General features: G+C 44.8%; 1 protein-coding gene across 10 annotated transcripts; it reads left to right on the top strand.

The window, feature by feature from the left end:
* Nucleotides 1-44: 44 nt before the first annotated feature.
* Nucleotides 45-19,486, top strand: ELMO2 (engulfment and cell motility 2). Of its 10 annotated transcripts, none has more exons than XM_085558085.1 (22): nt 52-236; nt 4,184-4,309; nt 4,444-4,484; nt 4,988-5,060; nt 5,398-5,448; nt 6,410-6,591; nt 7,377-7,476; nt 7,670-7,821; nt 10,496-10,574; nt 11,175-11,210; nt 14,072-14,122; nt 14,446-14,568; nt 15,183-15,317; nt 15,743-15,847; nt 15,927-16,035; nt 16,613-16,749; nt 17,064-17,227; nt 17,310-17,422; nt 17,729-17,836; nt 18,163-18,249; nt 18,556-18,629; nt 19,153-19,486. In XM_085558085.1, the coding sequence occupies exons 2-22, from the start codon at nt 4,232-4,234 to the stop codon at nt 19,351-19,353; spliced, it is 2,199 nt and encodes a 732-aa protein (XP_085414211.1). In that variant the 5' UTR covers nt 52-236; nt 4,184-4,231; the 3' UTR covers nt 19,354-19,486. The 10 variants fall into 10 exon arrangements, with proteins under 10 accessions (XP_085414215.1, XP_021396566.1, XP_085414211.1 ...); XM_021540888.4 differs by having other exon boundaries at nt 55-263; nt 18,163-18,245; nt 18,552-18,629; XM_021540886.3 differs by having other exon boundaries at nt 61-295; nt 18,163-18,245; nt 18,552-18,629.
* The last annotated feature ends 73 nt before the right edge of the window (nt 19,487-19,559 follow it).

The following is a 19,559-nucleotide window of genomic DNA, read 5'->3' on the forward strand; positions in this document are numbered from 1 at the left end:
TTCCGGCGCGCCGCGGCCGCGCTTCCCGGGGCGGGGCGCGCCCGGGGGCGGGGGCTGCGCAGAGCTCCGCGGCCCCGCAGAGCGCCGCGGGCCCGCGCTCGCCGCCGGCGCGGAGGGAGCCGCCGCAGAGCCCCGCGCCAGCCCGAGCGGCCGCCCTGCATGAGCTCCTGCGCAGCGGGCCCCTGGCGCTCGCAGCCGCTGCCGGAGGCGGGGCACCGTGGGCACGGGGAACTGACGTGAGCCCCGCCGCGGCGGCCCCGGAGGCGAGGAGGGGCGCAGGGACGAGGGACGCTCGGTTAGCGGCGTTGGCTCGGCTGCCGAGGGGGCGCGCTGGGGCGGCGGGGCCGGGTCTCCATGCTCCCCGCGGTCTCCATGGCAGCGCGGCGGGCGAGTGACGCGCCCAGGGGCGGCGCCGGCGCCGCGGCGGGGCCGGGGCGGCGCGGGGCGGCGGGGCCGGGGCCGGGTAGGGATGAGGAGAGGGATGCGGAGCGCAGCCGTCGGCGGAGCCGGAGCGCCGCGGGGCTGCTGCCTCCCGGGGCGGCGCCGCGCCCACCGCCCTCCCTGCCGGCCGGCCCGGCTCCCGGGGCCGCCCGCTGCCCCGGGCCGGTGCTCCCTCGGGAGCCGAGGCACAGCGCGGACAGTGCTTAGCAGAAAATATCGTTCAATGCCTTTAAGTGTTAAGCCAAGCTTCAGGGGTTGTCGCCTGGCTGGCGGCTTTGAAGTCACTTGATTCAGAGTAATAAAGCGGTTCTCTTTTTGCTCGTTGCTATCAGTTTCTGTCTTGGCCAAGAGATGGTCTCTGCCGTACTGTGTTGAAATGTGCCCATAGGCGTAGTGCTTTACAGCCAAAGCGCAGCCACGGAAGGCCTTTGGAGGAATGCAGGATGCCAGAGGCAGGGAATCTGAGCCATTTGCTTCTCTGGTTATCTGGAGAGGGATGTTTCTCATTGCTTGGTGTGTGAGGTAACAAAGCTGCATAGCCTTCGGGTTGGACTCTACTGTCTCCTGTCCTTTCATGCTGCTTGGCCAAGGAACGGCTTCTCTGCCCACCTGTCCCATTAGTCCCTTTGCCAACTTCACTTCCAACTTTAGCTTGGCCAGTTGGTACCATCTGGGGACTTGCTGAGCACTGCTGAGGGTATTTTGTTGCATCTACAGGTTTCAGAAGCTGCAGCTATTTGCTTGTTGACTGGGGGATTCTACCAGGCAGCTTTTCTTTTTGAGGGAATGTTCTTTCATCCTCCTCATTTTCATTCTGTGTGCAGCACACTTTGTTCTCTATTTGTAATGAAAAGAAGATTGAGTTTGTGAATAGGGAAATTCTGCTTAAAATACTGTAGTTGTTTTAGCTTGCAGCTTCTCAGAAGTCTTTTGAATAGTGTGGTTTTAGTGGCTCTGCTGATTTTTCCTTGCCCTGCAGCTACCCCTGCACCACTGCTTTATGTGACAGATCTCACTCTGCAGAAGCAGACTGAATTAATTTTTGATGGATTTTAGCTTGGCTTCTGTTTCTCTGTACAAACTGAGAAATTGTTTACATGTGATTTGAGAAGAATGTGCTGTAAAAGCATGCATATAAGTGACTGATAAACACAATTATGCAACATCATGGTCTGTGTTTCTTCACAAGAGCTTCTCAACACTTTTATCAGCTATATCACTGTTGCACTGCAAAATATCTATTGTACAATTAAACGTCTTGACAACCCTCTTGTCTGCAGATGCACAGTGAAATCTTTTCAAAGCATCCTTTGGCAGACAACCTCATGTTAAGAGGCTGACCTGAAGTACCCTTTGTATTCATAGTCCAGTCATCCTCTTCTGGAAAGCTGCTTCTGCTGAACTATCGATCTGTTGGTCCTTCAAAGCATTGTTTGACCAAGACTGTTCTAAAAAGTTTCCTACCTTTTTAAATTTTTAATTCCTGCTTCTCTGGGTTCTCTTTAGCCAAGTCACTTTGGTGTTCAGATCTCTGCCTCGCTAGAGATACCTGTGGTGTCTGTTCTGTGGTGCTGCTGTGCAAAAACAACAAAAAAAATACCTTGAAGATATTTTTCAGAGTCTTGAAGCTCTGTTTCTTTCACTGTGTATTTGCTGTGCCTTGAATACTGATTGGAATAGGGAGCATGGTTGCCAGTCATGAGTGGGTGCTCATTTATGGAAGAAATTTGGGGCAGAAATAACTGTTAAATATCATGGTGAGCTACTTCGAATTTGTATGCGGCTGAGAGCTTTTTTTTTTTTTTGGAGATACCAAGGTAGTGCAATACAACTTGGTTGGTCCCTGTTTTAGGTGGTGAGGATATTAGAGGAGCTGCAGGTAGAGTGGATGACCTGTAGGTGCTGTGTGCCTCTGCAGTACCTTTTTGGGGATAAAACAGGGCATTTATATGGTTATTAAGGACATGATTTAATGGTGGATTTTGCAGTGTTATGTTTTATGGTTGAACTTCATGACCTAAAGAGTATTTTCCAACCCAAATGCTCTATGATTTCTGCAGGATTCCCCCTCATATCAGCATTTCTGTTTTAATGGGCACTTCCCCTCTCTGAATGAGGCGTGTTCTTTGGGTGGGAAAATACAAGTTAGAGATTTGTAAAGGCTTCTACCTCTAGTCATCTGGACATCTTTGTTTTGGCATATAAAGTGGTGTATTTCCTTGTACTTTTCAATAGCAACTTGCCACTTGCAATACAAATAAAAGACTATGACTGTACTGCAAGAGGCTGAAGGGAAAAGTGGTAATTAGATGCTAACTACTCATCCAAAATTACTCATGGGTAAATTAGTTTAAAAAGTTGCAAATTCAGTTCTTAATACTTGGGGACTAATCTTTGAGCCTTGTCTCTTCACTGTGTATTTGTTGTGTCTTGAACATTGAGTAGATTTAGATGTTTTCTGGTTTTGACTTGGCTTGCTCATGGGAGAGGTAATTACCTGTTCAGTTATTACAGGCTGGGTACTGGGGATGTTGAGTGTGTGATTCTGCACAGCACTGATGTTTCTCAGGCTTTCAGTTTAGGCCATCATAGCCTTTAATTGCTGGAGAGCAGTGAGTGGAAATCACACACCATTTGGGAACTGCCTGTCTGTTTCTAGATTTAATACATGGAAACACTGCAGGTCTGGGGGTGTCATACAGATTGGGCTCTCTGGATACTGGTAATTGCCCTGCTTTGGTGCCCTGAGTCTGCTGCTTTTCCAAGATCAGCTAATGTCTGCTGCTTATATGAAAGGTTGGAGATGTTATTTTGAACCTAACTTGATTGGCACTTTTCTACATGAGATGTGTTTAGTCTTACAGTCATTTTAATGAGTTATAAGAAATTACAAGCGAGTTTTGGAACTGGTGCTCAAACAGAAAGAGAAGGTACTGACTTGTAGCCATCTCTGTGGATTGGGGTAGGCTTTCCAGAATATAATGAAATTCTGAATCTGGCTTGCCAGATACTTCCCAGGTGGTGGGTGGTAGAGTGGACCAAGTCTGGCTGTCATAGGAGTGCAGGAGGTCATGTAGTCAAATTTTTGGGCACAAAGCACCGTGTCTGACAGCTGACTGGGACAAAACCCTGAGCACAAGTTTATGCTCTGAAAGGCAGATAAAGGAGTGAAAGGTAGACTTCCACAGCAAATGCTGTTACCTTATTTTCTGTGATGGATGCTCGTGTTTTGGATTTGTGATGTTACAGGAAGGGAATAGGATAAAGCTAACTTTGTCTAAGAGCCTGTTTGGGTACCCTCAGTGGATGAGGTTATCCAAGAAATTTGGAAGGGGATGAGTAAACACCAGCCTGTGGGAGGGAGGCTACCTGGACAGTCTGTTCCTGCTCTCACCTACAGACAGCAGCTGAGCCTAGGGAGCTGCTGCTGTGGTAGTCCTGCAGCCTGAGCTGCCAGTACAGGCAGTGGGTGGCAGATGGGGCTTTGCTGGTCAGTGACCCTCCTTCTCGTGAGTGCCCCAACAAGCTCTCAGAAGTATTTCTCAGGTGATGAAGCTGGGCATGCAATTTCACAACATGCTGTTTGTGTGAGGCCTTGATCTCTGCAAATACTGGGTGTTTCGCCCCTGTCAGGCCCAGAACCATAAGGCTGAGCTTAGGTGTTTCAAAGCTTGGTGTTAGATCCAGTGTAGCAAGTGAAATAGTTTTCAGAGAGGATGCTCACTATCCTTTTTCTTTACAGGTGTGGAGGTGTATGCTGTTGTAAGGGCACCTGGAGGAGTCTGGAGCAATGCCACCACCTTCAGACATTGTGAAAGTGGCTGTTGAGTGGCCAGGTGCCAATGCCCAGCTGCTGGAAATAGATCAGGTGAGCCCTGGTAACCAGATGGGGGAGGAAAGGCACCCCAGCATTGATACTGGAATGTGGGAAGCATAGAAATGGGCAGTATTCCTTTCTGGTTGAGAGGAACACGGCTACTGAGGACTCTCTTTCTGTTCTAGAAAAGGCCTCTTGCATCCATCATCAAGGAGGTCTGTGATGGGTGAGTAGTTCTCTGGGAATCCTTGTGGAGGAAGTCTGTCCTGCTGACAAATCTTGCTGGGTTACTGTGGAAGTCTGCTGCTTGTTAATGTGCTGCTAGCACAATTCATGCTGCCTGCTGCTGGTTTTGGCCATGGAATGGGCTGGGGTTTAAATTATGAAGAAAATGAGCTCCTAGAAAATGGGGGCCTTACATTTTTATTCCAATTCTCAGTGTGTGCATTTGTATGCCTTAGGGTCAGTTTCTCTGAGGATTGGCCCATCCTGCTGTTCTTGAAGTGCAGGCCTGTTCAGGTGTTCCACAGAGTTTATTTAGAGTAGGCTAAAGTCCCACACTGTCCTCAAAAGGAGTTTTCTCTCCTCTTTGGGAGATCTAATTTCCCCTGCTAAAGCTTTGCTTGAAAGTTCTTTTGCAACTTCCTGGGATCAGGCTCCATTTCCTAATGAGCAGCCAGAAGAAAGAGGACAAAGATGCTTAATGTATCCTTCTTCTTCCTCTGCCAGGTGGTCTTTGCCAAACCCAGAGTACTACACGCTGCGTTATGCTGATGGTCCTCAGCTGTACATCACAGAGCAGGTGAGTGGGAGAGGCATCAGTTTGCTGATACCCTGGATGAGAGTCCAAAATGTCTTGGACTGCAGTCATCGAACAATACTGGGCACTAATCCTTGAGGAGCAGCATCTCTGCTCTCAGAGAGATTCAGACTCAAATGGTGCCATTCAACAGAGGAGCTTTGCTCTGCTCCCTTTGCATGCCTGTAGGTGTTGGGACTCAGGCACTCAAATTCAGTACCCTCAGTAGGGTTGTGTGACATAGGATCCCCTTTACTGTGCATACAGAGGTGCACTGGAGATCCAGCTGGGTTATTCTCCCCGCACTTGTCCTCAGTTTAAGTTTGGGTTTTCTTTCCAGACTCGCTGTGACATCAAGAATGGAACTATCCTACAGCTGGCGGTCTCCCCGGTAAATGCTTCCTCACCTCCCTGATTCTCAGTAGCTCTCCATGGTGCCAGGCTGTTTCTTATCTCTTGGCTTTTCTTGCTCCTTCTCCCCCGGTTCAAGGGGGGTACCTTTGTTCTGGGCCCTTCCAGGCAGTGAGGCACACACTCTTTGTTTTCCATCCTGCCTGTGTTGTGTGTATTTCCTTTGGATGCTCTGCCCTTTTATAGGACTTTGTCAATAAATCCAGTCTACAGTTTTAATGCATCTCCTAGATGAGGATGCAGTGAGACACCTGACAAATGCATTCTCAATATGAGTCCACTTAGCATGGCCAGTTAGAAAGCAACAGTTCCAGCGACTGAATGCAAAAAATTTAAATGCAGACAAATTTGATGAAGAGGAGGTTGTTCTTGCTGAATTACTGCTATTGTGCCCTCAAAAGTCATGTTTTGCAGCTTTTTTTTTATTTAAATTCTTAAACCTTTTTTTGTCCAATGTCTTGGCATAGAGCTGAGAGTGAGTAGGACTGGGAGAAGATACTTGGGCAAAAGGGAATTAAGAGGATATCAGTGATCTGTGTCTGAGAAATCTTACAGAATGTCTTGTGAATACACAAAATGAGATCATGCTTCTCTTTGAATCCATGAGACTTTTTATCCATATTGTATTTCTTTAATGGTGTTGCTCCATATTTCTATACCCACCTCCACTCACCTCAGCGAGGAGAAAAACAGGCATTTGCTCTAAATGCAAAGCAGCATTTTACTCACCTCCTGCTTGGCTGTAACTGTTGCTGAGAGAAGCCTTTTTTTAGTCTGTCTTAGACTTGCTGACTGCAGCTACTGAATGTGACTTTGCTGCTATCTCTACCCTGGCTCTGCTCTCCCTGCCCACCCATGGGCTTCTGACAGAATGCTGATGCTGGCAGGACTCAGCCTGCAGGTGCCTGCTCTGTAACTGGCACCATCCCTCTTTCTGCCAGTCCAGGGCAGCTCGCCAGCTGATGGAGAGGATCCAGTCACACAGCATGGAGGCCCGGCTGGATGCCATGAAGGAGCTGGCAAAACTTTCAGCAGACGTCACCTTTGCCACAGAGTTCATCAACATGGAAGGGATTACAGTGCTGACACGGCTTGTGGAGAGTGGGACCAAGCTTCTGTCCCAGTAAGTTTCTTTTATTCCAGGACTCTGGGAGAAGGCCTCAAATAAAGGACTAATTTTGCTTGCTGAAGTGGCATAAAGCAGCTAATCTTATAGCAAATACAGGTCTGTGGAGACAAAGTCTTTCTAGTCATTTGCTAAACCTCACAAGGCAGAAGAGGAGACAGTCATGATTGGCTCTGGAGGTTTTCTCAAACACAGGCACAGTGAACTATGGTACGAATAATTCAGTTGGATTTTCTGTTGCAGTTTTTATATTTCATTGAAAGTAGTTTTAAAGTCTTGATAACTTACTGTAATAACATTTATAGTTCTTATATATTAGCAACTAATACATTTGCAGTCTTTCCTTCAGTCACTTTTATCTTTCTGTCTTGTGGTTATGTATTAAATTTTCCACAATTCATGCTGTGCCTTCATTTTATTTCAAGTCAGGTCCCAATATTTAGAGGACGATTAACTTCCCTTAGTTTTTTTTTTTTTTTCTGATGTGAAAATGTGTTTGTTCCTTTGAGTAGCCAAGTACTGATCCTGGTGATTGTGAGTCTCTGGTGGCAGGACTAGGGACTTACTGCTGCTAATTTTAATTTGTGCTCATAACCAGAAAAAATAAAATACCTTTCTACAAAACAGTAAAATTATCTGCATGAATGCATGCACTTCATTGCTCCCCCAGGTGCCAAACTGTCTTATTAGGAGAACATGGTGACATTTTTCTCTCATCCAGCTTGAGCAGGCTTTTTTTCTTGCCAGCAGATCTTTTGTAACTGAATTCTTCAATTTCTCAGTTATAGTGAGATGTTGGCTTTCACCCTGACTGCCTTCTTGGAGCTCATGGACCACGGTATTGTCTCCTGGGACATGGTCTCCATAACCTTCATCAAACAGGTGAGTTTGGGTGGAGGGGGTGACTGGATATTATTTCTTTCCATGATTTAATGCATCTTCCAGGAGGAGCAAAAGACTCTGAGAAGCTGAGTACTGTCTGAGAGCACAGTGCACCCCCTTTCTGAGCCCTGGCTCGCTCACCACAGGGTCTCCTGGCTGGCAGCAGCTGAGCTGCTGGTTGATGTGTTTGCAGATTGCAGGGTACGTGAGTCAGCCCATGGTGGACGTGTCCATCCTGCAGCGCTCCCTGGCCATCCTGGAGAGCATGGTGCTCAACAGCCAGACTCTGTACCAGAAGATTGCAGAGGAGATCACTGTGGGGCAGCTCATTTCCCACCTGCAAGTGTGAGTGTCCACCCAGCAATGGTGGGATTTATGCCAATTTTATGACTATGTGTTTATTTAAAAATACATCCTCTTACCTCTGGAACACTTAAAGATTACATTTTTTTAAGCATTATCAATATGACAACGTACTTGAACCTTAAGATTTCTAATAGATTTTTTAAAAAGTGATATTCTAGAAAAATATGTTCTGTGTTCTGGAAGAACTTGGGTGTACATGAGTGTTGGACAAAGATATTTAGCTTTAACTAACTGCCCAAGTATGTTCAGTGTTAGGACCAAAACTGCATTTACTAGATCAACTTCCCAAAGGTTCTGCATGCAGCTGTCTGTCACTTTTACCCCTCTTTAAATTGTCTCCATTAGAATCTAAGAACTCATCATCTTCTGGGTTTTGTCCTGCATACCAAGGAAGAAAGCAATTGCTTTTGTTGCTTGAAGGGATTAAAAATTCCCTTCATTTCCTTCCTCTCTTTCCAAACAAACTGGCAAATTAATATCTGTCTCTTAGGGCTGTTTGTCTAAGTCAGTTCTACTCTTCATTATAAAAAGCTGCATGTAGTTGTTAGAGCTTTGAACAGGTTGGGTTTTTTCTCAAGCTTCTTAATTCTGAACGTATGGAAAAAAAAACGTGATTGATGCTCTTTAATCAGTGAACAGTAGTTTAACCAAATTATAGTGCAAACAAAGTAGTGCATCAATGTCACTGTGTGCTTGGAATGTTTATACATTTGAATTTGGTTAACAGAAAAGCTAAACAAGTTCTCCTGAACACTCCAGCAGCTTTGTTCTGCAAAGAGTATATGTTCTTTCAGCTTTATGATTTCTGGTTTAGTCAAACACAGATTTCTCCTAGCATTGAACACACTTGTGCAGATTTTTAAGCAAATTACCTTTGTTCAAGACATAAACTTGTGTGCTTAAGCACTTCCAGAACACAAATGGTCACTTAAGAAAGCGTTCATGCAGGGAGTATTTTGGAAAGGGAGGTGGAGGGTGAGTCAGGATTTGCTGGTGGTTTTCTTGGCAAGGCCATCAGGAGGGAACAGTTCATAACAGAGGATATGTTCTGGAAGAACATGACCGTAGAAACAAGTCCAAAGGAGATGAGTTAGAAGAGGAGAAACTAACCTAAAAATTGTTCTGCTTTGTCAAAAAGCAAGCAGTGTGGTGAAAAAAGCAACAAACCCTGAAAAGGAGAGCAAAAGTGAATGACAGACTTCAGAGACCTGTGCAGCTCGGAGGCCCAAGGAGAACCTAGGATGGTGCATGGAGATTTGCATGTTTGAAGTACAGCAGACTGACCAAAATGAAAAAGATTTGGAAGGGAGCAATAGAAGAAAGAATATGGTTGTTATCCAGAGATATGTCAAAGTGAGGAAAATAGGTATTTAAGCTAAAAGAAGTATTGGCTTTAGATCTTTTATAAAAATATCTTTTATTTCTACATGTATAGTTAAATTAATATTTTTTTAAACATTAAAATATTTTTTTAAAGTATATTCATGCACACATACTCATTTAGGTGTTACACTGGACTTCTGTTCATGAGAAGAGCTTGATACAGGAGTGCTCTGGGTCAGGCTGAGATGGAGTTCACTTCCCCAGGGCAGCCCTCACAGAGCTGTGCTGTGCTCTGAGAGCTGAAAAGGTGTTGATAAAGAACCCAGTGTTTTGGCTGCTGCTGAGCAGTGCTCCAGCATCAGAACTCTCTCTGCAATGTTTCCTCCCCTCATCCACTTCCGTTGGGGCTGGGCAAGGTCTTGGGAGGGGACATAGCCAGGGCAGCTGACCCAAACTGACCAAATGACATTGCTCAGGAGTAAAAGCTAAGGGAAAGGAGGGATGAGGGTTGCTATGACATTTGTCTTCCAAAGCAAATGAGGTCTGTGCTGAAGCCCTGCTTCCCAGAAAGTGGGTGGACATCACCTGCTAATGGGAAGTAGAGAATAAATCTTGTGTTCTCATTTGCTTCCATGCACAGCCTTTGCTTATGCTGTATTAAGCTGCCTTTATATTAAGTTTTTCCCATCCTGTTTTCTCCCCTGCCTTGTCCTGGTCCTGCTGAGGAAGGGAGGGATAGAGAAGGTCTAACCCCCAGGAAGAGTCAGAGTATTGCAGGAAACAAACCTGCATTTGACAGAGTATCAGGAGGAGGACAGAAGAATATAATTGGCATTTAGAAGCTTCATTTTGTGCTGTTTTTAGCATGACAAGTATAACCACATGCTCTGTGTGACCTAGGAAGGGGCTAAGCACCTGAAGAAGTTCTGCAGAGAAGCATTCTTTGCCCTTAGTTCCATTTGCTTTTTGTGGCTTCCATTGGCATAGGGGAGAAAAAGAACTTGCTCCCTACCAGTTTCAGGCTGTATTCACGTAGCAGACTGTACCATAACCAGGCTTTACAGAGTTAGTTTCAGCATTGGAAACAAACTGTGCTGGGCTGCAGTCTGCTCTGTCTACTGGATAATGGACCTATCAGTCAGAAATCTGTCAGGTTTTTGCAAGCCTTTTGAAGAGCTGGACATCATAAGCATAGGTTGCATGAGCTCTGCTTGTCTGTTGAAAATGCAAGACAGCTGTAGTCAGCGTTCTCATGGTGCAGGTAAAGGAACAAGCTGTAATGTTCTGTACTGCCTGTTGCCTTAGAAGCCTCCCTTTTTTGTTTCTGCAGCTCAAACCAAGAGATTCAGACATATGCCATTGCCTTGATCAATGCCCTCTTCCTGAAGGCACCTGAGGACAAGAGACAGGTTTGTTCTTGCCTTTTGGTTTTAAACCTGAGTGATGGTTGCTGCCTGGCTGTTTATGCCTCAGAAATTTTATTGTCTGGGCAAGGCAGACCTCAGACCTTGCCAAGAACTTAAGTGGCTGTTTCAATATGGCAACAGAGGAGAAGTACCATCCCATTAATAATGTGTCCTGGAGCACACATCTATATTTAGGACATGCTCAGAAAGGATTCTGAAAGACCTTCAGAGACAGAAAGTAATCCTGCAGACAGCATGGGAAGTTTTTTAAAGTTAATTGTGTATGGGAAAGGTAGGCTGGCTAGACTCCTTGGGACTGTGTGTACTTAATAAAGAAACACCCACCTCCCTCTCCCCCAAAAAGTGACCTTTCTTAAGCCATAGAGGGCTATTCCAGCTGATAAACATGAGAAATGAAACACTGCCTTGCTCTGAGGAAACTCCCAAGATCTCAGCTACCTGCAAGACGTGCATATGTGTGTATTGTGAAGCTTTGCTGTGTTAAGCCTTTCTTCTCTAGTGCCCTGTTTGTGCCTTATTCCTGGACTCCAAGCTAAATCCTGTCTGCTTCTCTTTGTGCCTTTTTTTGCTTTCTGCCAGCAGGACAAGCTGCTTAACCCACTAGACCTGCCCATCACTGTAAGTAACTCAAGCCTGGGGGCTGGTCATGCAGGGGACTTGTAGGCATGTTAGCTTTCCTTTAGCTGTGCCTCCTTGTATGCCAGGGATGTGCCCACAGCCTCAGAGAGTGGATGAACCTAGGGAGAAGGGTGGGAGGACTCCTGGGGATGCACTCAGACTGTGGAGGGGAGAAGGATCAGTAGCAAGAGAAACCCTGAATGGCTTACTGTGCACACAAGGTCATACAGATGGTCATAAAAGGAAACTGATGCTGCAAGACTGACCAGGTGAACCAATTGTAAAACTGGAACAAGTCCTTCAGCAATCTGAATATCCTTAAACTTACTGCAGCATGAGTTTATAGCCCAAATCTCACTTGTCTTAATGACAGATTCATATGCAGCTGCATCCTTCTAAAGATAGAGCTGTTTGTCTGTGAAGAGCAGTCACGAAACTTGATGCTGACTGGGGGCTAGAGCATAAATTCTGCCTAATTTGTGACTTCTCCCTTATGGTAATTGTAGTGTAAGAATGTTCCTTGCCCTGTGGTAACTCCAGGGAAGTCACCATTCTTGCTAATAGGTTGATTTGGAACCTTCTGTATTGAGATACTGGCAGGTTTTTATGGTTTTCTACATGGCACAGAGAATGTTTCGCTTTTTTCAAGGATGCAGCACCCTCAGAGTGGAAACGGCCATCTCAGTAAATGTTACATAATTTCTAAAATTAATGCATATGCTTAATACATGAAAATAAGAAAAATCATACTCCTCTGTTGGTAATTCAGGAAAGATAGTAGACTTCATAGCAAACAAAATTGCGAGGGATTTTTCACTTCTTTTTCCCCTCCCTTGAATACAGTTCAAATGACCACAAACAGCCATGGAGTTGTCTAAGGGACTTAGAGTATCTTCCATATGAATAGAGCCTGAGAGATTTGGGATTGCTCAGTCTTAAGAAGAGAAGACTCAGGGAGGTTTTAAGTGTTTAAATATCTGATGGAAAGGAATAAAAATGAGGGAGCCTGGCTTTTCTCAGTTGTGCATACTGACAGCACAAGAGGTAGTGGGCCCTGCTTAAAACCCAGGAAATTTCACATGAAACGTGCACACCCACACAACATAAATGTGAGAGTGGTCAAACACTGGAGAGATTATGAGTCTCCATCAGTGGAGATATTAAAAACCTGACTAGACAGAGTCCTGGGCAACCAAATCAGTCTGATGTTGCTTGAACCAGTAGAGTTGGACTAGGTGATCTCAAGACATCTCTTTCAGCATAAATCATTCTGTGTTTCTATGACCATCAAGCAGCAAAGTGGACTTTACTGGACTCTCAGCAGAGCATAGATCCCTTAGCAGTGGTTTGACTGTATGTGTGCTCATGCTTCTTTCTATGCTGTTTAGAATTGTTTGATTGTCTTTGTCCTTCCCACTTTTTATCTGCTTCAGTCACCTGTTAACTCCATCCCACATAAAATCTAATTCCTTCAGAGAAAGGATTCTTTGTGTCACATGCATGAGCAAATCCTAACAGCAGAGCCTTGTCCTATTCTCAGTACTACAGCTCACAAATAGTAGTAGAAAATAATGACTCAGAGGGCAGCGTGTTCTCTCTGAAAGCACCTCCTACTTCATCTAGAGGCTCCTTAGATACCTTCCACTCAAGCACTGACTCACTTTGGTTGTAAGATGAGTGCTGCTGAACTTGCAGCCATTACGGCTTGGCTGTCAGTCACTGTCTTCGTTCAGGAGGTTTCTGTCTGGATCAAAAGTGATAACAGGAACTCTGAACAAGGTTAATGCACACATTTTAGCAGATTTCTTGCTCTGTCAAGAGTGATGTTGATATGAGCAGCTGGAAAGTCTTAGATTGCTCAGAATGTACAGCTGATTGAGTGCAATTGTCTGAGACTCCACATCTGCTCCCAATTCTCAATCTGCACTGCACAGGCATGTGAAGAGTCTCAGACTGTCAGTTCTTTTGGATTTCTTCCAGATGATAAAATGCCAAACACCTTTTTCTTACCCAAAAGATTTTGCTTATAGCAGCAAATTAATGATATTCACTTTGACATTAGCACTTGTGCCATTCTCCTAGCAGGGGTGATGAGGTCACTGGTATGTTAGAAAGTGCATCTTCACAATTTATAGAGAAAATACAGGTTAGGTTTTTGCAGATGTATGTGTAAACTGTTGCTGGAACTGAAGGCATCTTGCATCTGCTGTGACTGTCATCACGACTTGGTGTTTGAGAAGCCCTCCTCATCTAGAGAAGGAAGCCATGCAGTCAAGAGGGAAACTGGAAGCTTTCCTCTAAGCATGAAAATTATTACCCTGTATTTTTTTAAATTGAAATGCTTCTGCAAATTGTCCTCAAGCTGACTTCTGATCATCTCTTTAGAAACTGGACAAAGGAAATAAATTTCAGAGAGAGAGATTTTGAGAGGGAGGAGACCTGAAACCTGCATCCCATTGCTTGTGTTAGCTTGGGTGTTTGCCTTGGTATAAGAAGCTGTGAAATGCTAATTGGAGGATGCTCTTGTAGATGTCAGATTTTTCCTGGGCAATGCACAATATGCTCCCTGCTGCCATATCTCCTAATAATGAAGTACCATTTGACATCCAACATGAAGCTAAATTTGATTCTGTGCTTTGACTCTGCTGGTGGCTTTCTTTACACTAGTGATGTTCTGTAGGGAAGCCATCTATGAGTTGTGGTGAGATGCTATGCTAAACTGACAGTCTGTAGAAAAGCACTTTGTTGTGTGCTAGTGCTATCTCCAATTCATAGGCTTCTTCCATTTTCTCCGTTCTGCACAGTGTGGGTTTTTTGTTTATATTTCACTCATGTTATTTCATCTTTAAATTCCACAACAGGAAATGGCTAATGCATTTGCCCAGAAGCACCTGAGGTCTATAATCCTAAATGTAAGTATATCTGGAATGAAAAAGTGCTTCCTAATGTCCTCTCAATGGAGGTTTCACTTGTGCATAGTGTAAATTCTACTGCCCTCAGGGCACTTGCAGAAAAGTGACTCTTTCAAAGGTAGAACTTATTCAAAAGGGAGTTACCAGGATGCTGCTTTCTGCTCTTACAGAGCATTGTAATTAGGCTTCTGGTGGAATATGGAGGTTAAACAACTGAGTGTTCATATAGAGAGATGCACATGCAATCTGGCATATGCCTAGGGCTAACATCTCAGCTTTTTGTTTGCATTCTCTTAATTTCTGCCCTCTCCTTTATTTTGCAGCATGTGATCAGAGGAAACCGCCCCATTAAAACAGAAATGGCACATCAGCTCTACGTCCTGCAAGTCCTGACATTTAATCTCCTGGAAGAGAGAATGATGACCAAGATGGATCCCAATGATCAGGTCACTATTAGAGCTGAGTAAGATCTGATAGAATAGGATGTACAAGGGGCCTTATTCCTGAGCTCCCTAGTGCTATGGAATTTGCAGTGGATGGTACATAAATTTTCAGACTTGCCCTTCACATTGTCAGCCTTGAGATTAGAGTATGCTCGTGACCATCCTACTGCATTCTGTGGGACTTTGAGATGTAAGTGGGCACTGAAAGTTACATACTCCTTTCTTGACCAGTGTGATGCCAGCTGTCAAACTGGTTACTTTACCTCTATGTCAGGCACATAATTTTATCCATTTGCTTGCAGTATAGAGGAAAACTGGGCATTTTAAGGTGTCTGCATTACAGTTTTTAAGAAGTGCCACAGTATTACTTGAATGCCTAGAAATTGCCTGTAACTAAACTTGCAGTTTAAGAAAAATGCAAACAAATATTTTGCATTACCCACTGTACTGAAACTTGCCATTTTGAAATAGATTGCCTCTTTGTGCATAGTGTTAATGACCCTTGGCATCTGTGTTCATTGTGTGAGCTCTGAAGAGAGATGCAGGACTATGCAGTGTGTGAAAATACTGCTGTAGTGATTGATCACGTCACCATTTCCCTGCCTTCTGTCCTTCAGGCACAGAGAGACATCATATTTGAGTTGAGAAGAATTGCATTTGATGCAGAGTCTGACAGCAACACCATCCCTGGCAGCGGAACAGAGAAACGCAAAGCCATGTACACCAAGGACTACAAGATGCTGGGATTCACTGTATGCATCTAGACTGTAAATCTTGTCAAGGCAATCTAAGCAATCTCCATAGGAGTTGTGGGGAAATAAGGAGCAGAAATAGCTGTTTCCTTTACCTTACTTGGTACCTGAGTTTAAAGATTCAGTTGCACTCACACTCCTGGGGAAGATCATTATGACCTTGCTGATGGGTTAAATGCCAGGGTTCATTAGGCATTCTCTGGAGGTATTTCCTTACCCTGTGCACCTGTACTATGAAGAACTTGGAACCAGTCTCTCCTCTGGAAAGTTCAGATAGCATTGTCAGCAGGTGTTCATGTTTATCTCTTGGATAGATGTGAGGGAGTGCTTGATGGACAGGTCGTTTAAAATTCATTTAGAAAAGGTTCTCACACAATTCCTTTGAGTTAATTTGTTTGGAATCTTTCTACACACTCTTTTCACAGAATCACATCAATCCAGCCATGGATTTTACACAGACTCCTCCTGGGATGCTGGCGTTGGACAACATGCTTTACTTGGCCAAATTTCATCAGGACACCTATATCAGGGTATGTGAAGCTGCTGATTTTTACAGATGCCAACACCTCAGCAGCTCTTCTTAGTGTATGTGGCATCCTGCTCTTGTAGATTGTTCTGGAGAACAGCAGTCGAGAAGATAAACATGAGTGTCCCTTTGGGCGCAGTGCCATTGAGCTCACCAGGATGCTTTGTGAGATCCTGCAAGTTGGGGAACTCCGTAAGTACCATTTATTACCCAGCTTTACAGACTGCTAGGCTGATGCTTCTAGAAACTGATATTCACAAGCATTTGTACCTTGATCTCACTTCTGCCATGTAAGGAAAGGGCAAGCTTGGAGTTAGAAGTGTGCACTCTAGTTCTCCTGAAAAACTGATACAAACAGAAAGCTTCAACTTCCCAGAACTTCAGGAGGGTGCTGTATAAAAAAATAGTCTTGAAACTGTCATTAACTTGGGAAAAGTTTATTAGCTCTGACAGTTTCAAAACAGCATTGTGAGAAAATTAATTACTGTAAGAAATTCCACCAGAGCAAAGTGGGAAACATTGCAAGCAGTTATTTTGGGGGACCAGGATGAAAAGGGCATGAGTCACAGAGGTTTGCATGGCAAAGTGTGGGGAGAATTGCTGTTGTCAATAAACTGTCTATGGGGTGACAAAGTATTGAACTGTCTTGATCTCTTTGAGTAAGTACTGTTGGACACCATCAGTTGTCTGTCACTGTAGTGGACTTTAGATAATCCTAGTACATTTTGTCCAATATGCTCACATGGCTGTGGTTTGTTTCTTTCTAAAGCCAACGAAGGCCGGAATGACTATCATCCCATGTTTTTCACCCATGACCGTGCATTTGAGGAACTGTTTGCCATCTGTATCCAGCTGTTGAACAAGACCTGGAAAGAAATGAGGGCAACAGCAGAAGATTTTAATAAGGTCAGGGTGGAGAAGAGGTATTTTTATAAAATCTTTTGCAGATCAGCACATGTCCACTCAGCCTGTACGTTTGCTTGAGTAGGGCACAGAAGATGTGGCAGGGCATTGGTATGAGCTGTAAGGGAGGATGACAAGTTTTATTTGGAATGCCCTGAGGTCCTTCTTGGTTCTTTCAGATCTTGAAAGTCACTAGCATCCTGATACTCCTGGCCCTGGTTATCCCATGTCAGTTCTTTGCTGCCATTGAGCTGTGCCCTGATACCCTGCTGCCAACAAGAAAGTGACTTGTTTTTCTTCCTGTCCCACCTCTTTAGGTTATGCAGGTTGTTAGGGAACAGATCACAAGGGCTCTGCCCTCTAAACCAAACTCCTTGGACCAGTTCAAGAGCAAACTGCGCAGCCTGAGCTATTCGGAGATTCTGCGGCTACGCCAGTCTGAGAGAATGAGCCAAGATGACTTCCAGTCTCCACCTATTGTGTATGTGCCTAACAAAAACAGTTGCCTTCTATCCATGCCATTATCTCCATTTTCTGCTTACTCTTCCATATTTGATTGCCAGGGAGCTGAGAGAGAAAATCCAACCTGAGATCTTGGAACTGATAAAGCAGCAGCGCCTGAACAGGCTTTGTGAGGGAAGCAGCTTTAGGAAAATTGGAAATCGCAGAAGACAAGGTAAGGTGACAGTGTCTACTGTATTTTTTCATGTGAAGAACTGTAGCAAATAAGATCTAATTAATTAATCTGTCAGCAGGCGTGTTGCCAGAAAGAAAAGCTGATTCCTTGGCTGTCCAAATCAGCCAGTAGTTTGGAATGGCACAAATGTGCATTTCTAAGAATACAGCCATCCCATCATGAATAAGAAGCTGTGCTGAGGAACTGGGCGAGCAGATGGATTGGGTGGAGAGGCTGTAACATAGTGGCTGTGAGACCTTATGTGAATGATCTTGCTCAGCTTACTCTACTTGGCGTGTGTTCCAGAAAGATTCTGGTATTGTCGCCTGGCTCTGAATCACAAGGTGCTACACTATGGAGACCTGGAAGATAATGCCCAGGGGGAAGTGACCTTTGAGTCTTTACAAGAAAAAAGTAAGTCCTGATTACCGGTTGTGCACTCTTCTGTGCTCTGCAGTCTAGAGGCTGAATATAATCCTAGATAAAGATAAAAGACACAAGGCTGAAGCCCTGACTGAGGAGATACCAACTTTTGGTCCTTGCCCAAATTCTTCAAATCTTGGAATTACTTGATCTTTTTTAAAAGCCAGCTACAGGGATGCCTTACTGGTAATGTGTTTTGGAAAACTGCACTAATGAGCTAAAAAAACCAAACAGTGTTCAGTTTCAAAGACAAAACAAAGTTCTGTATTTCCCTGGTTAGGATTGCTTGTTTGGGAGTTTTACTTTTTCACTGTTAGTTCCAGTTGCAGACATCAAAGCCATTGTCACAGGGAAGGATTGTCCACACATGAAGGAGAAAAGTGCACTGAAACAGAATAAGGCAAGTGCTCCCTTTTCACTTTAATTAATATCTAATGCTGTAGTGTTTGAGATTGAAAGCAAACAACAGGAGTGAATGATCTCCCCCACTGCAGGTGTGTTGTGTACAACCCCATCTCCTGTCTGAGCCCTTTCCTTGTGTTCCTTTGTGACTGTTAGCTGTAAGCATGATCGTGCTGTAGTGTCTTCAGAATTGCTCACAATACCAGTAAGAGAAACTGTGCTGAGCTGCAGCAAGGCAGCTCTCTCAGGGTGCCAGGCAGAATGTTCTGTTCAGTTGGTGAGTGAAAGATTCTTTTCCCTTTAGGAAGTGTTAGAATTGGCCTTCTCCATATTGTACGATCCCGATGAGACCTTGAACTTCATTGCACCTAATAAATATGAGGTAAGAAACATAGTGATTAAGCAGTAGAATATATAGCAATTCACTTCAGAGATTAAGAAGGATCAGTTGCTTCTCATTAGAGATTCAAGCAGGCTGTCTCTCACCAGGTTCATTCCTAGAATATGTTGCTGATGCTTAGTATGAGCCATCTTTTTTTCCCCTTAGTTACCCTTTTCATTTAAAAAGAAAAAATAATCCCACACTAATTACCCCTAGTCTGGACTGCTACATTTTTTCCTCCTATGATGCCCAGAATAAGTTTAATTTTTTTATTTGTCGTGCCACAGTAGAAACTCTTGTCCTTCTTGTACAACTATGGGTTCACACTTTCCTCCAGGCTTTTAACATCTGTTGGACATGGAAGTGGGCACTGTTCTAGAGCTGGGGTGGGATTTTTTCCCTATATATTAGCTCACTGCAATGTTTCCTGTCTTGAAGTTATCTCATTTTTGCATGGACAGAAAGCTTCGACACAAGGTATCATTTATGCCTGGAGTCGTGAATGACCCCTTCTTTTCCACAGTACTGTATCTGGATTGATGGGCTCAATGCTCTCTTGGGGAAGGACATGTCCAGTGAGCTGACCAAGAGCGACCTGGACACGCTGCTGAGCATGGAAATGAAGCTGAGGCTCCTGGACTTGGAGAACATCCAGATCCCCGAAGCGCCGCCGCCGATCCCCAAGGAGCCGAGCAGCTACGACTTCGTGTACCACTACGGCTGAGAGCCCCGCGCTGCCACCGAGCCCGCTGGGCCGTGCGGCCGGGGCCGCCGCTTGCTGCCGTGCCGCGGGCTCGGGCCGGGGGCCCGCCCGCCTTTTGTATCGGTTCCAATAATAACCAGTAGCGCTCCTCGCCGCCGCCGCCTCCGCCTCTTTCCGCCCTGCGCGGAGCGTCACCGCTGCGCGCCCGCCCCGCTCCGCCGCCGTCG

Source organism: Lonchura striata, chromosome 20 (genome assembly GCF_050655825.1).
Source record: "Lonchura striata isolate lonStrDom1 chromosome 20, ASM5065582v1, whole genome shotgun sequence".
Lineage (NCBI taxonomy): Eukaryota > Metazoa > Chordata > Aves > Passeriformes > Estrildidae > Lonchura > Lonchura striata.

Coding starts and splice junctions, on each gene's coding strand:
- ELMO2 (XM_085558085.1), top strand. CDS start 4,232: ATGCCACCACCTTCAGACATTGTGAAAGTGGCTGTTGAGTGGCCAGGT. Junction 10,575..11,174: donor CACCTGAGGACAAGAGACAG/GTTTGTTCTTGC, acceptor TTCTGCCAGCAG/GACAAGCTGCTTAACCCACT. Junction 15,318..15,742: donor ACAAGATGCTGGGATTCACT/GTATGCATCTAG, acceptor CTCTTTTCACAG/AATCACATCAATCCAGCCAT.